We start from the raw sequence: 16372 nt of genomic DNA, 5'->3' as shown, positions 1-16372 counted from the left end.
TGAACATTTCAAGTCCCCCCTCCACCGCCACTCCCTCACCAACCGACACCTGGAGGAAGAACGCCACATCTTGCGCCTCAGAACACTTCAACCCCAGGGCATCAATGTGGACTTCACCAGTTTCCTCATTTCCCCCCCCCCCCCACCTTACCCCAGTTCCAACCTGCCAGCTCAGCATCATCCTCACGACCTGTCCTACCTGCCAATCTTCTTCCCACCTATCCGCTCCACTATTCTCTCCAACCTATCACCTTTATCGCAACCTCCATCCACCTACTGCACTCTTAGCTACATTCTCCCCAGCCTCACCCCCATCCCATTTATCTTTCCGGAGGCTCCCTACCTCATTCCTGATGAAGGGCTTTTGTCTGAAACATTCACTCTAATCTCAGCGACGACACTACCAATTGATTTTAAAACCTAGTCAAATTCAAAATATTCCACTCTTAAAACAAATTAGAAAATGGCATCAAATAAATGCTGGCCCTATGCCAACAACCTTTGTCTAGGCAGGAGGAGAGGGACAGAGACATCACTTTACGGTAATTGTTCTTGATCACTTTCAGATTCATTTAAGGCACAACTAACAGAATTATGTGAAGCACGACAAGTTTCACTTAGCTTCTGATGATATTCAGTTTGCACAGATATCCAAAGAGGTTTAAATGCAATAAACAAAATGGAGCTCGAGTATTGCTGAAAAAGATATTTAGCCAAACCTTTGAGTCTTCCACTCTTCAGGACAATGTTGTAAACAATGTAAAGGAAATACATTATTTATATTGAGTGGAATGTGCTATCTGGTGAATAGATTAACTGCTAAACATGTTGGCTAGTTGTTAAACAACTCCTAGTATGCAAAGAATTATATGGATGATAAAGTATACAATCATCAAACTCCCAGTCTTATCACTTACCATACTGACATTATATATATTAATGCAGAGCCCTGTTCTATACTGACACAATGAATAAGTACATACATTGTACCTCTTTTCAACTCAGGAAAATAGCTGACAATCCATTCTCAGGATTGTACTTCAGCACAATGCCATCAGAGTTAGTCTGTCAGGTATAAAATAAAAAAGGTTTAGCAGTTAATTGTCAATCATCTAACAGGTACATTAATCGTGGCAATGCCACCTATCAGTTCTCTTCTCCCAAAAAAGTGTAATTTCTTTCCCCTTTACATCGGCATTATTATGAACTGTGTTATGACATGGGGTAAACCTCCTGCTTAATTTAAAACCGGCAACCCAAAAAATATTTATCCCTGCAGTAATCTGCAAAAATTCGAGAGGCCAAGGACTATTTAAAGTAAAATTAACAACTTTATTTCTCAAGGTATAACAGAATAATTAACTAACCACTATTTACAATTTCTTTCTCTAACCTATCTTTTACCTTCTCTTCTATAATAATAGTCCGATAAAACTCCCAATTAAGATTTATAAAACAACACTTCTTATATCAAGACCAGGCAGCTGTAGGTTCTTGTCTTCAGATCTTCCTGCATCTTCTTTTCTCCTTGTTCGGAATTTCTGCGTCACATGTTACTGATCGAAAAGGTACCTTCTTAAGACAGCTATTTTTCAGACAGTCTGTTTAAATGCTGGGCTTGTCAGTTCTCCTCTCAACTGTTCAATTTTCCTCCAGTCTTATATCCTATAGCATCTCATCGTGTCATGGGCTTTTAAGATTGTCAGTATACTCAATTCAAACTTGATTGAAAATTGGTATTGTTTTTTGGGGTATAATTTAAACTGATTGCCTGGAGACAAAAATAAATTCGAATCCAGCCAACGAACTACTTGAGTTGTTCAACCCAGTGTTACATACATTGTTGCCTTATTGAGAACACTTGGTGCTGTGTCCGGTTGTTCTGCTGCTTTTAAAGGTACACCCACATCTTCATAACAACTGTCCTGGTGACGGCAAGATCAAACATTTAAAACAAAAAGTCTTGTTTTTCAACAATACTCAATCTGTACTCTCAAGTTTCAAATGGGGTTGGTTTTTAAGAGGACTCGGAAATTTGAATAAAATAAATTGTTTTAAATAAATAATGGGAAGCATTTGATTGTAGTGCACTTAATCAAAAAGTAAAAAATGTCAACTTTGTAAAACAATATAATAATTTTTAGAAATAGAAGTCACACCGGCTAGCATTTAATCTCTTCTCAGTTTCAAAGCACTGAGATGGCCTTTAAAATGCTGTTTTCAAAATGTGTTAGATATAGCTGTTTAACAATTTTTAAATTAATGCAAGTTTCCAATCCTCTTATAAACTTGCAGTCCAGTTTCATTCTTTGTTCAAGTAGAAGCACAGTTGTAGGTACCAATGAAGCATAATTAGCAAGTCTGGTAATAAATTTACCAGGATAATTTCTCATACAAACTTATCTTTTTTGAAAATGACCACATTCTGTGAGATATCCATTACATTTCAAACAACTGTCTGCAATGTATATTCAAACAGCAAAATGCATTGGTGGCTCATGGTGTTCCACAGGATCTTGACGCTTTCTGATGGTTGACTTTTCATGTTAAAATATCAAATCAGGTACTTCTCACCCTTCAGTAGTTAACAGAATCCGTAACAATTTTCTTGGTCATTCTGATTCTGCACTGAGTTCTGGGTTTTACTTGATGTGTCATCTAACCAGCAGTCAATTTATTAGTAAGTGGTCTTGTATTTCTTGACTTCGGTGTATCTGGGAATGTTAGATTGGGATACATTTCTTGGATTGTTCAATTACATTTGGGTTAATATAATTTTGCATTGATACAAAACTAATGCAGCATCAGCTAAAAGTTCAATATTGTACAACACAATACAGAAATAATATTACTTAATTTGCATTTTTATAATGTTAGAAAATGAAAAGATGATGTCAACTTTTACTGTTGAATATTTTACGATTTTATACATTTCACAAAAGGAATTTAATGGCAATATTCAGGATTGAAAATCCCACAGACAATTCACTACATGAACAGTGTCGAACCTAATTATACTGATCTCAATTTCCAACTTTGAGTACGGCTTCCAGCAATCTTAATGGTCTTGGAATCAAAGAACAATCAAAGATTGATATTCAATGCTGGAGTAAAGTTATAACTCTTTGATTATCAGAACATGTTGAGGTAATTTTTTTTAGGCTTGCACTACCACCACTTTTCAAAAATGATACACTCTTTAGGAACGCCAAGTTTTTCTAGCTGTTGAGAAACAGCCTCTATCATTGGAGGTGGACCGCAAATATAACAGAGGTTATCCTTTGATACATGCGCTAGAGTCCTTTCAGATATTCTTCCAGCTGAAACAGAAATGAAAATTAGTCAAGTACAGCTAAATATTATTAGCTCCAAAACACAATTATATTTAAATGGTTTGATGCAAAACTTTTTATGTTCTCTAATTCATCAAATGGAAGGCAATGGCAGTCATCAACAAAAAAAAAATCATAATCTTACACTTACATAGCAGGATTCACAACCTCATAGTTAAAGAATTATTTCAAATATGTGAATTTACTAGCATGGTAAAAAAGGATCATGGCTCCTAATTTGCAGACAACATAGGTCCCGCAAATAAAGAAAAGATGATGTATACCAAGACATAAGGTGCTGATTAAGAACCAATGGGCATGATGCAAGGAAAACACGCCAGCTCTTTTAATATGTGTTGTGGAGTCTTTTGAGCTATGTTCAGGGGTAGATGGAGCCTTAGTTACACATTTCATTGGCAATTCACAATACACCAATTCCTCAGAATACATTGGATGGTCAACTTAGATTGGGTGCTCAAGTAAGACAATTAAGCCAAGAATGCTGTTACTAAATCACAAAGATGGAGACTTAATAATGATCTCTTACTCTCAACAACCATTCTACCCATTCCATCAACTATCTTTCAAATAGGAATACCACTTCAGGACAAGATCATGGGATACAGCCCTGGAAATCTTTCTTTCACAAATACTTAACTGGCTACCTTTAGCAAAATACTACTGAATCTAATTCACCATCTTTTGAGGTAGGTCATTCCTGATCATAACTAGGTAATTTTTTTCCGCATCTTCCTCACTGGTTCTTTTACAAATTTCCTTAAAAGTGCATACTCTGTTTACCAATCAATCATTCTGTCTGTTTCACTGTTAAAAATAATTGGCTTTTGCAACCTTCACAAGGTTTGGGATCCTCCCTAAAGTGTATGTCATTTGCTGTGAATTTTTCAGAAAACTTACAATTTCAAGCATTCTTACCTTTCCTTCCTTATTTGACTTAGGTTACTTTCTTGGGTAAGCTGCTTTTCTTTATTTCAGAGAGTAAAACTGAGCTATATTGCTAAATAAACCATGCTAATCAATTTAGGACATGCATCAATACTTTGATAAGCACATTTGGTAGAACACTAGAGCTTACCAGTCACATAAGGTTGCATATTTCCAGATATTTCAAAACTTTGTTGTGTCACATGAAAATTACAGTTGATTTTTCCAGAAAACTCTCTTGCCAGGTTTATGATGCTTCTCTGGAAGATAAGTTGATACAGTACTGGATGAATACTGACTATAATTTGCTTTATTAATACACTTTGATGGATGAGGGAAAGACAGAAAATGACTTGGGAAGGGGAGGGAAAGGAAACAAAAAAGTGCAAGCAACCAACACACTCTCAATTATTTTAGAATATGACAGCCATTTGTTAAAGTGCATGGCCCCAATTAACTCTGATTACATGACTTGTGGGGGACAACATACATAGCCTTCTTGTGAATTTTCAGGTTGTTGCTTGGCTTAGAGGGAATGCTGGAGTGCATTCCATTCCATTTAAGACCTGCATCAGTACTTTCATAAGCACATTTGGTAGAACCACATTGACACACTAGAGCTTAACAGTCACATAAGGTGACAGGATTTTCTGGAGTACAATGTAGGCAGAAATATGGCTGGGATTGAGACGATTTGGAGATTGGGGGTGGTAGGGAGAAGAGGGTAAAGAGGAGAGGGAAAGGAGAGAGAGAAACTAAATGATTAATTACATATTTTACAATTAATGTTTCTGCATTACAAAATTAGTGAGGCTAATCCAGCCATTTTCCTTTAAACCTGAGGACTGATCAAATTTATAATAATGTAGTTAATTATACAATCACACAGTAGCTACACCATAGTAGATAGCTAAATTAGCCTATAGTCTCTTCCAGTTCATATTAGCAACTAAGGTAGTCTCCTCTCCTTTCCTAATAGCTCTGCAAACATTCTCTCTTTTCCTCATGTCATGTTTGGCTTTTTTATCAATCATCTCAAATTTGTGTCCTCTGCTTCTCAATCCTTCTGTTAATGGGAAGCTTATTCCACCTTTATTGTTCAAATCCTTCTATATTGAACACCTCTTTTTTTCAAGGACTCAAGCTTTTCTAACCTATCTAACCATCGTGGCTTGGTGGCTTAGTGGCTAGCACAGCTGCCTCACAGCACCAGGGACCTGGGTTCAATTCCAGCCTTGGGCAACTGTTTATGTGGAGTTTGCATTTTCTCCCCATGGATTTCCTCAATTAGAATTAGAAAACAATTAGAATTGTGGAAATAGACCTTTTGGCCCAACAAACCAACCCAGACCCATTCCCCTCCCCATTACTCTACATTTACCCTAACTAATGCACCTAACTTGCACATCCCTGAACACCATGGGCAATTTAGCATGGCCAATTCACCTACCCTGCACATCTTTGAATTGTCAGAGGAAACCAGAGCATCCAGAGGAAACCCATGCACACATGGGGAGAATGTGCAAACTCCACACAGTCACCCGAGGCTGGAATCGAACCGGGGCACCTGGTGCTGTGAGGCAGCAGTGCTAACCACTGAGCCACTATGTCGCCCACAGGTGTTCAGGGATGTGTAGGTTAGGTGTGATGCTCAGTAGAAATATGGAGTAATAGGATAGGGGAATGGGTATGGGTGGGTTACTCTTTGGAGGGTCGGCAAGGAGTTGTTGGATGAATGGCCTGTTTCCACACTGTAGGGATTTTATGATTCTATCAAGGTAACAGAAGCTCTTCAGCCATGGAACCATTCCACTAAATCTTTTCTGCATCCACTCCAAAACTTTCTCAATCTTTTTAAAACTCCAATTTGTAATTTCACTAGTCTTTCATAAAGACATAACATACCATCTTTGCTTTTATATTCTCTGTCACGACAGAAGAGGTCTAGGATTTCATGCACCTTTTTAATTAGGTTCTTAACCTTTCGGTAACCCTCAATGATCTGAGCAACTCTCCCCACATCTCCTGTGGAATTGCCCCCTTAGTTAATTTTATCTTTCCTCATTCTTCCTATAAAAATGGATAACTTAACACTTCCTTACTTTGTTGAATTTTATCTGTCATTTGATATTTCAATAATCTGTTGAAGCTGCTTTGAAATCTATTTTTTTCTCCTCAGGTCAAAAACATTTCTAAGCTTAAATCATTTGTAAATTTTGAAATTCACAATATTGGATGAGGAACCCAGATATTAAGCTCAAAACCCATTGAGACAAATAGTGAAAATAAGTAAACTGAAGAATTACCGAATTAATGTGATGTCCATGAAAGCTGTCAGATTGTTGAAAAACCCAACAGTTTTACTAATACCCTTAAGTGAAGGTATCATGCCATCCCTATTTGTAGTTCCTGCCCCATATCTTCTACAGGGAGAAAGTGAGGACTGTAGATGCTAGAGATCAGAATCGAAAAGTGTGGTGTTGGAAAAGCACAGCCGGTCAGATAACAAATGAGGAGCAGAAGAGTCGACATTTTGAGCACAAGCTCTTCATCGCGAATCCTTCATCAGGATAACAAATATGTCATCAAGAATTTAACAACTTCCCATCTTCAATCCTATATCGCAATGGACATACAGACGAAGTTTGGGTTGGGGATAGTGTGTATCAAGGCCTAGTATTATAAGCATCCTACAAAAAAATGTGAAGCGAACCATGTTTTTCAATTTTAAATAAATATAACAAAGTACAACACAGCACTATTGCCTACAAGGAATAATTCTGAGCTGAGCATTAAAGAAAGCATTAAATTTAACTGGCTCAAAGCACAGAAAATTAAGTAAAGCCACCAGTTTAATTTGTGCTAAATTACATTACACAATGTATTAAAATCAAGCCCAAATTCAGGAAGGTAGGAGAGGGTGGGAGAAGGTATCAGCGCAATGATTTGAAAATTTAAAAATAAAGGTTTAGCTAACCTTGAAAAGGAGTTCATCTGTGTTTTTGGCGCTATAATACAGCTGCACTGATCCTGGTTTGTATTTACAAGACTTGCTTCCTTGCATTCTGTAGAGATCCACAACGTGCAAAAGTATGGAATACAAGGGATTAATGCCCACTCCACCTGCAACCAGTAACAGGTTCACCGGTTTGTCAGAAGGCTGAGGGTCAAAGAAGAAATCACCTCCGACACGAAGAGTTACTTCTGAGCCAACATCGCACTATAGAAGAGAATGAAAATTTTTCGTTAAGAACAGTTTTTTGAAAAACAATTGCAATTTCTAGGACAGGCTCAAAACACTTCCTGCACAACCGTCATCCACTATAGGAATACCTTGCTTCTGAAAATGAAGTGAGAAATCAGATTTAATACTGTTAGGCAAAATATGCTCATTGCATTTCAGTAGAACCTCCCTTACAGGTAAAATAAAATGCCAGAATGCATGACTTAGTATTGCTAACTCAATAAAATGTGATTAAAAAAATTAACGGGTTTCTTGACCATTATTGAATTTGAAGTTTCATGCCAGAACTGATGAATAAATTTCACTAAAATTCATTACGCTTTAAATGTTGCTCGATTGCAGGCCTTTGAGAAGGTTCAACAAGTTAAATTTTTAAATCTAAAGATGAATAACACAAACAGTCAAATTTTCCTGAAATTACATGGGCAACGGTGAGACGATTGAGAAACTATGGCAAGATCAGAAAAATGAAACTCTTTGTGGAGAGAAAGAAAATTTAAGTTTCCATCCAAGGTTTGACTGGCAAGATGAGAACTTCACTAGTGAGCAGCAAGAGGCATATTTGCATGTATTATATATTGCTGTCTCATTTAAATGCAATTTCCTATTTTCTCCCATGTGGTGGAGAGAAAGTAGCTGAAGAGAATCACTAAAGTCAAAGCAGATAACTGGTGGCTTTAGTTCTCTGTGTGCTTCTCCAGGCCACCATCCTAGCCAGCAATCCCCAATACTCTATGGGCTGCAACCACCTAAATCCCCCGCTTACAGGTTGGTCTTGGCATCAACCACATTACATCATGGCACTTCTTTGACTCACTCTTAATACAGTTCACTACTTTGGAGTCACTAATGCTGCTGCCAGGCCTCTTAGCACCTACTTTGCATCCACTTGGACCATATAGCATTTTTGTCATGCAATATCTTTTCACGATTTGCCACCTCCTTCGGAAGTAAGCCTCACAGTCCTTCTATTGTGCCTTGTCTTCCCATGGCTGTCAGCAGTGATCGGTCAAGCGGGTGGACATATAGCAACACATCAAATAGCAATACCACACTTACAGCATGTGGCAGTAACTGATACACTGTGCTTGAACCAAATGACCATGCTTCATTCAAAATTTACCGGAAGGAGTCCACAATCAAGTCTACAGGGACATTCTCAGTCAGGGCGTGGGGGCACCGGCATAACAATGGGTTTTTCCAGTAATTGACAACGGTTTCATGGTCATTAGTAGATCTTAAATCCAATTAAAATTCCATTAACTGCTACTGCAAGATTCAAACCCAGCTCACCAAAACACGAGCTAAGTTTCTGGAAAATATCACTCTGTCATTGCACACACAGACATCACCTCCTCCCAAAAACATAAAATCAGTTGAAAGCACTCACCACTACCCAGACATTTCAGGATTCCCGACACTACTGCCTTGGAGGATTGTTGAAGTTTAGAGTCAGAGTTATACAGCATAGAACAAGGGCCCTTGGCCCATCACGTCTATGCCAACCAACAAACACCAAACAACACGAATCCCACTTAATTGCAAATGGTCCAAAGCCTACTATACGCAGGCTTTTAAGTACTCTTCCAGGTGGTTCTTAAATGTTACAAGAGTACTAGCCTCCACCATGATCTCAGGCAGCACGTTCCATATTTCTGCCATCCTTTCGTGATTGTGAATATCTTTATCAGAGTCCTCTGGGTGAAAAATGATTTCCTTAGATCTCTAAATCACTTGTTCCTCACTTTAAACTTATACCCTTTGGTCTCAGACACATTAGATTCCCCTACAGTGTGGAAACAGGCCCTTCGGCCCAATAAGTCTGTGCCAACCCAGACCCATTTCCTTCTGATTAATGCACCTAACACTATGAGCAATTTAGCATGGCCAATTCACCTAACCTGCACATGGACTGTGGGAGGGAACTGGAGCACCTGGAGGAAACTCACGCAGACACGGGGAGAATGTGCAAACTACACACAGACAGTCACTTGAGGCTGGAATCGAACCTCGGTCCCTGGCGCTGTGAGGCATCAGTGCTAACCACTGAGCCACCGTGCCGCCCCAATGGCATCAGTCATTGGGAAGAGATTCCCATGAACTAATTTGAGCATTGAAATCTTAAAAAGCAAAAATGGATTCATACCAGCAACAGGGCATTCAATACTAATAAAACTAAATTACAGCTTGATAAAATTACATTTTCCTAAAATAAGGTTTGCATGGCAAGTTGTGCAATATTTTATGCTCTAAATTACAAAATTCTGTTTCAGAGTTGGATTTCTTTTAGTGTTCATTTCAATTCAATTTGAAATTTTTAAAGGATACGTAACAATCACCTAAAGCCTAAAGCTTTAGTCCTGGAACAGAAACCTAGGAATGTACAACACACGTGGAATACAATAATCTGAAACTAATGATTATGCTTGCATGTCAACTCATCTGACTATAAAAGAAAAGAGAAGCAAATGACAAATTTACACTATTTTCTGAAATACATAACTTCCAATTCAAACTAGAAACAAAAAGTAATTCAGAATTAAAAAGTCTCAATTTTTGTCTTGCATCATTTATATCTACACCAGTTATATTCAAGCAGGCAGGGTAAGTGTTGCAGCACCAGCTAGTGGTAGTAGAATGTGTATAGGTCACATCATAAAAATCACCATGAAGTGAGTCATTAATTTGGACTCCAAAACAAAAATCACTATTCAAGAACTTAATTTACATTTTTCTACCTACTTTCAGTCTAAATTTAAGCTATAATTAATTTCAATTAAGGAACAGTATTCATGGTACTATTGTGCTGAACTATTTGTGAAAATATACCACATGTACCAGGAAGGTTTGCTCCAACACATAAAAAGTTCCTGTATTTAGTCATTACTGGGAATTTAATTCAAAGATTTTCTGAACAAATGTGCTCATTTTCCCTACTGCATGTTCAATTTATGCAGATAAATCAGACAAACAAAAATCTGATGATGTGCTTCACAACCACCCTCTATACATTTACCATTTCTCTGCTCATCGAATTGAATGTCTAAATAGCAGAGCTGGCTCAAAGATTTGAGAGAGAGAAAAATGGGTTTGAACTCATGGGACATTGGCACCAGCACTGGGGAAGAAGGGACTAGTTCTGATGGGATGGTCTTCATCTGAACCTGGCTAGGCCCAGAGTCCAAGCGAATTGCATAACTAGGGCTATAGACAGGGCTTTAAACTAAATTTTGGAGGTGGAAGGCAGGGGTTTCAATTATAGAGGAAATTAGAAAACCTGAATTAAAAAAAAAGGTAAGATTGCAGGACTCAGGAGAGGTTATTAAAATCTCAGCATAGAAACAAATAGGACAGAATATCTGGAAAAGGTTAGCAATCAAACTTCAAGTACACTGGACAAATGAATGACTGTTAATACAGGACTGAAGGTGTTATATTTGAATGCATGCAGTGTAAGGAATAAGGTAAATGAGCTTGTGGCACAGATTGAAATTGGCAGGTATGATGTGGTGGGCATCACAGAGACATGGCAGCAAGGGAATCAGAATTGGGAGCTGAATATTCAAAGATATACATCCTGATGAAAAAATAGGCAGGTGGGCAGAGGGGGTGGGATTGCCCTATTAGTAAGAAATGAAATAAAATCAATAATAAGAAATGACGCATGGTCAGATGGTGTAGAATTCTGTGTGGGTAGTATTGAGGAACCGCAAAGGCAAAAAAAAAACATAGTTGGAGTCATGTATCAGCCTGCTAACAGTAGTCAGGAGCTGGGGCACACGATATACCAGGAGATGGAGATGATGTGTAGGAAAGGCAAAGTTACAGTAATCACGGGGGATTTCAATATGTAGGTGGACTGGGAAAATCAGGTTGGTGATGGTTCACAAGATGGCTTTTTGGAGCAGCTTATGATGGAGTCCACTACGGAACAGACAATATTGGATTTAGTGCTGTGCAATGAGGCAGACTTGATAAGGGAGCTTAAGGTGAAGAAACCCTTAGGAAGCAGTGATCATAACATGATCAAATTTACTTTGCAATTTGACAAGGAGAAGACAGAATCAGAAGTATCAGTATTTCAGCTGAATAAATGCAATTAGAGGCATGAGGGAAGAGCTGGGTAGAACTGATTGGGAGAGGAGCATAGCAGGAAAGATAGTAGAACAATAATGGTAGGAGTTTCTGGGAGTAATTCAGGAGACACAGCAGAGATTCATCCTGAGGAAAAAGAAGCAGGGTACAGGGAGGATGAGGCAACCATGGCTGACTAGGAAAGTCAGGGATAGCATAAAAGCAAAAGAGAAAGCATATAAAGTAGCGAAGAAGAGTGGGAAACCAGAGGATTGGGAAGCTTACAAAGTCCAACACGGGGCAACAAAAGAAAAAGAAATAAGGAGGGAAAAGATTAAATATCAGGGTAAGCTAGCCAGTAATGTAAAGGAAGACTGTAAGAGTTTCTTGAGATATATAATGGGCATAAGAGAGACAAAAGTGGACATTGGGCCGCTAGAAAATGACACACGTGAGATAATAGTGGGGAACAAAGAAATGGCTGAGGAACTGAATAATTATTTCACGTCAGTCTTCACAGTGGAAGACATGAATGATATCCCAAAAATTCAAGAGAGCAAGGGGGCAGAGCTGAGCATTTGTGGCCTTCACTAAGGAGAAGGTGATAGAAAAACTGAATGGCTTGAAGGTGGATAAATAACATGGACCAGATGGATTACACCCCAGAGCTCTAAGGGAGATATCTGAAGAAATAGTGGAGGCACTAATAGTAATCTTTCAGGAATCACTAAAATCAAGGAGAGTCCCAGAGGACTGGAACATTGCTAATGTAACACCCCTGCCTAGAAAGGGATTAAGGCAGAAGATGGAAAATTACAGACCAATTAGCCTAACCTTGGTCCTGGGTAAGATCTGGGATTCCATCGTGAAGGATGAGATTTCTGAATACTTGGAACTGTGTGGTAAAATAGGGCAGAGTCAGCCTCATTTCATCAAGGGGAGGTCATGCCTGACCAATCTGCTAGAATTCTTTGAGGAAGTAACAAGCAGATACGACCAAGAATCAATGATGTTTTCTACCAGGACTTGAAGAAGGCCTTTGACAAGGTGGCACACAGAACACAACTGAGTAAGATAAGGTTCCGTGGTGTAAAAGGCAAGGTCCAAGCATGAATAGAAGTTTGGGTGATTGGCAGAAAGAGAGAGTGGGGATAAAAGGGTCTTTCTCAGGGTATCAGTTGATGACAAGTGGTGTTCCACAAGGCTCAGTGTTGGGACCATAACTTTTCATTTAATAGATGAACGATCTAGATAAAGGAACTGAGGGTATTCTGGCTAAATTTGCAGATGATTCAAAGATAGGTAGATGGACAGGTAACATTGAGGAGGCGGGGGGGGGGGGGGGGGGGGGGGGGCTGCAGAAGTATTTGGGCAAAGAAGTGGCAGATGAATACAATGTGGCAAAGTATGAGGTCACGCACCTTGGTTGCAAGAATAGAGGCACGGACTATTTGGTAAATGGGAAGAAAATTTAGAAGTCTGAAGTGCAGAGAGACTTGGAAGTTCTAGTGCAGATTGTCTCAAGCTAAACTTGCAGATTGAGTCTGTAGTTAGGTTCCGTAGTTAGGAAGGCAAATGCAATGATGACATTTATTTTGAGAGGACTTAAATATAAAAGCAGGGATGTTCTTCTGAAGCTTGAAAAAGCTCTGGTCAGACCACATTGAGTATTGTGTACAGTTGTTGTGGTTCTGTTCGCCGAGCTGGGAATTTGTGTTGCAGGCGTTTCATCCCCTGTCTAGGTGACATCCTCAGTGCTTGGGAGCCTCTTGTGAAGCGCTTCTGTGATCTTTACTCCGGCATTTGTAGTGGTTTGAATCTGCCGCTACCGGAAGCGGCAGATTCAAACCACTACAAATGCCGGAGGAAGGATCACAGAAGCGCTTCACAGGAGGCTCCCAAGCACTGAGGATGTCACCTAGATAGGGGACGAAACGCCTGCAACACACATTCCCAGCTCGGTGAACAGAACCACAACAACAAGCACCCGAGCTACAAATCTTTTCACAAACTATGAATTGTGTACATTTTGGGCCCTAAATCTCAGGAAGGCTGTACTGGCCCTGGCACGTGTTCAGAGAACATTCACGAAAATTGTCCCAGGAATGAACAGCTGAGGAATGTTTGAGGACTCTGGGTCTATACTTGATGGAGTTTAGAAGGATGAGGGGGGATCTAATTGAAACATACAGAATACTGAATGGCCTGGACAGATTGGATGTTGGGAAGATATTTCCATTGGGGTAGAAGAGACTAGAACCCAAGGGAACAGCCTTAGAGCAAAGAGAAGACCTCTTAGAACAGAGATAAGGAGAAATGTCTTCAGGCAGTGAGTTCCAATCTATGGAACTCATTGCCACAGAGGGCTGTGGAGGTCAGGTCATTAAGTATATTTTAAAATGGAGATATAAATTCTTGATTGTAAAGAGGATCAGGAGTTACGGAAATAAAATGTGAGTTCGGGGTTGAGAAACTTATGAGCCTTGATTGAATGGCAAAGCAGACTTGATAGGCTGAATGGCCTAATTTCTGCTCTTATGTCTTATGGTCTCGTGGGAGTGAAAAGTCCACAAAGCTTTTTGTTTAGTGCTGTTTAAAGCAACATATTAATGTTGAGCTAACGGCATACAGTGGAAAAAATTCATCTAATTACTTATTATAGAATTGAGAAATTGTTTCAGTATTATGTTATATATCCACAATGCTCTTATATTGTTTATGTCACTGGACTAAAGGGCTTTTACCCGAAATGTTGATTTTCCTGCTCCTCGGATGCGGTCTGACCTCCTGTGCTTTTCCAGCACCACATGCTTGACACTAATATTTCAGATGTCAAGCCAAGTGGGCAATCAATTTTCAATCATCTTAAAACTGAGATTTAAAGCTCATAAAGATAATTTATAATCTGATTTCAGTTAATTAAATGAAGCTTATGACCAAAATGACCATATTGTTGTTAGCCCTATTATTTAATTATAAAGTTCTGGAATTTTATCTGAGCTGATCTACTGATTCCAAAATAGCCAGGTGTTTGACTGCTTTTGAAACATCCTAATAAGCGAGTTTTGAGAAAATTTGTAGTTCAGGTTGATGTTCTGGATGTAGGTTTGCTTGCTGAGCTGGAAGGTTCATTTTCAGACGTTTTGTGACCATACTAGGTAACATCTTCAGTGAGCCTCCGGACGAAGCACTGCAGATATTTCCTGTTTTCTATTTATATGTTTGGGTTTCCTGAATTGGTGATGTTATTTGGTTAAAGATTAATGATGCCCATAACAGACTCCGTAAATACAACAGAGAAATTTTGCACCTAAAATCTTTACTCACTAATGCAACAGACCATGAATGGATAGACACAATACAGCAAGCCATAGATATTAGACAGTGACAAACACAGAAAATGAAAAAAACTAGACCTGCAGAAAAAAACTAGACAAACTTACACCAAATAACAACACTGACAACAGAAGCATGGATAATTTTTTTTTAATCTGACCAACCCTTAACAGACACTTAGTTAGAGGATTAAATTACAACTGCCAGGATGCGGACAAGAAAGATTTCTTAGCAGCATTAGAAACAAAACTGAAAGACAACCAAGTCACAGAAGAAACCCAGCAAACTATCAGACAGGTAGTCGCACCAACATTAAGCAGGAAAAAAGAAGGAAGCACACTCAATACACAAGAAAGGAAAGCACTAGAAAGACTAAAAAAAGTTAAAAACATTGTTATCCTACCAGCAGATAAAGGACACTTGACAGTCATTTTAAATCAAAGAGACTACATTGAAACAGTGAACGCAGACACCAACACTAACCGACAAATGGCGATAGACCCGACCCTACAACTAGAGAGCCAAATCACAGCCTTACTCAAGAAACTTCAGAAATCTGGAGAAATAAATATGACAGACAGATCCAACACACGCTTCTACGGATTACCCAAAATTCACAAAATTCACAAACCGGGAGAATGTCCACTAAAGAGGAAAACAATAACAAACCGCCATTCAGTGATGTCACAGTACAGCGAACAGCCAATGGGGAACTTCAAACCTGTATCTACAGGAAAACAACACATACCAGCCAAATATTCAACTACTGAGGCAATCATCCCAACATCCACAAGTGAAGCTGCATCAGAACACTATTTCAAAGAGCCACCACACAATGTGGCACAGAGGAACTATACAGAGCAGAGGAAAATCACCTACACAGTGTATTCAAAAAGAATGGGTACCCAATGAATACAGTCTGCCGATTTCTCAGCAACAAACCCAAACAAGCAGACAAAACACACCCAGAAACCCTAGCCACTCTCCCCCCAACATTAAAGACATCTCAGAAATGACTGCCAGACTACTCAGATCCCTTGACATCATGGTAGCCACAAATCCACCAACACACTGAAACAGCAGCTAATGAACTTGAAAGAGCCTATACAGACAACAAGCAAAACTAATGTCATTTACAAAATATCGTGTAAGAACTGTAACAAACACTACATTGGACAAACAGGCAGAAAACTAGCCACCAGGATACATGAATATCAATTAGCCACAAAACGACATGACCCTCTGTGACTAGTATCCTTACATACAGATAAGGAAGGACACCATTTCGACTGGGACAACACATCCATCCTAGGACAAGCCAAACAGAGACACGCACAAGAATTCCTAGAAGCATGGCATTCCAACCGAATCTCTATCAACAAACACATCGAGTTAGACCCCATCTACCACCCCCTGAGAAGAATAGGAAATAACATCACTA

General features: G+C 39.0%; 1 protein-coding gene across 2 annotated transcripts in view; it reads right to left on the bottom strand.

Annotated features, from left to right (window-relative positions):
- Nucleotides 1-2848: 2848 nt before the first annotated feature.
- Nucleotides 2849-16372, bottom strand: part of oxnad1 (oxidoreductase NAD-binding domain containing 1) — a 30574-nt gene continuing 17050 nt past the window's right edge. The window contains exons 6-8 of one of the 2 annotated variants that reach the window (XM_087987266.1): nt 7255-7400; nt 4429-4537; nt 2849-3320 (exon numbers count right to left, since the gene is read on the bottom strand). In XM_087987266.1, the coding sequence (XP_087843392.1) occupies nt 3169-3320; nt 4429-4537; nt 7255-7400 (407 nt within the window). In that variant the 3' untranslated portion in view covers nt 2849-3168. Of the gene's footprint in view, nt 3321-4428; nt 4538-7254; nt 7498-16372 lie in introns of both variants that reach the window. The other variant, XM_043690173.2, reaches the window with a different exon arrangement.

The sequence above is a fragment of the Chiloscyllium plagiosum genome, unplaced genomic scaffold (genome assembly GCF_037043375.1).
Source record: "Chiloscyllium plagiosum isolate Xiang-an unplaced genomic scaffold, Cpla_swu_hap1 HiC_scaffold_5, whole genome shotgun sequence".
Lineage (NCBI taxonomy): Eukaryota > Metazoa > Chordata > Chondrichthyes > Orectolobiformes > Hemiscylliidae > Chiloscyllium > Chiloscyllium plagiosum.
Note: the sequence above shows the minus strand (reverse complement) of the source record. Positions and strands in the feature narration are given on the sequence as shown.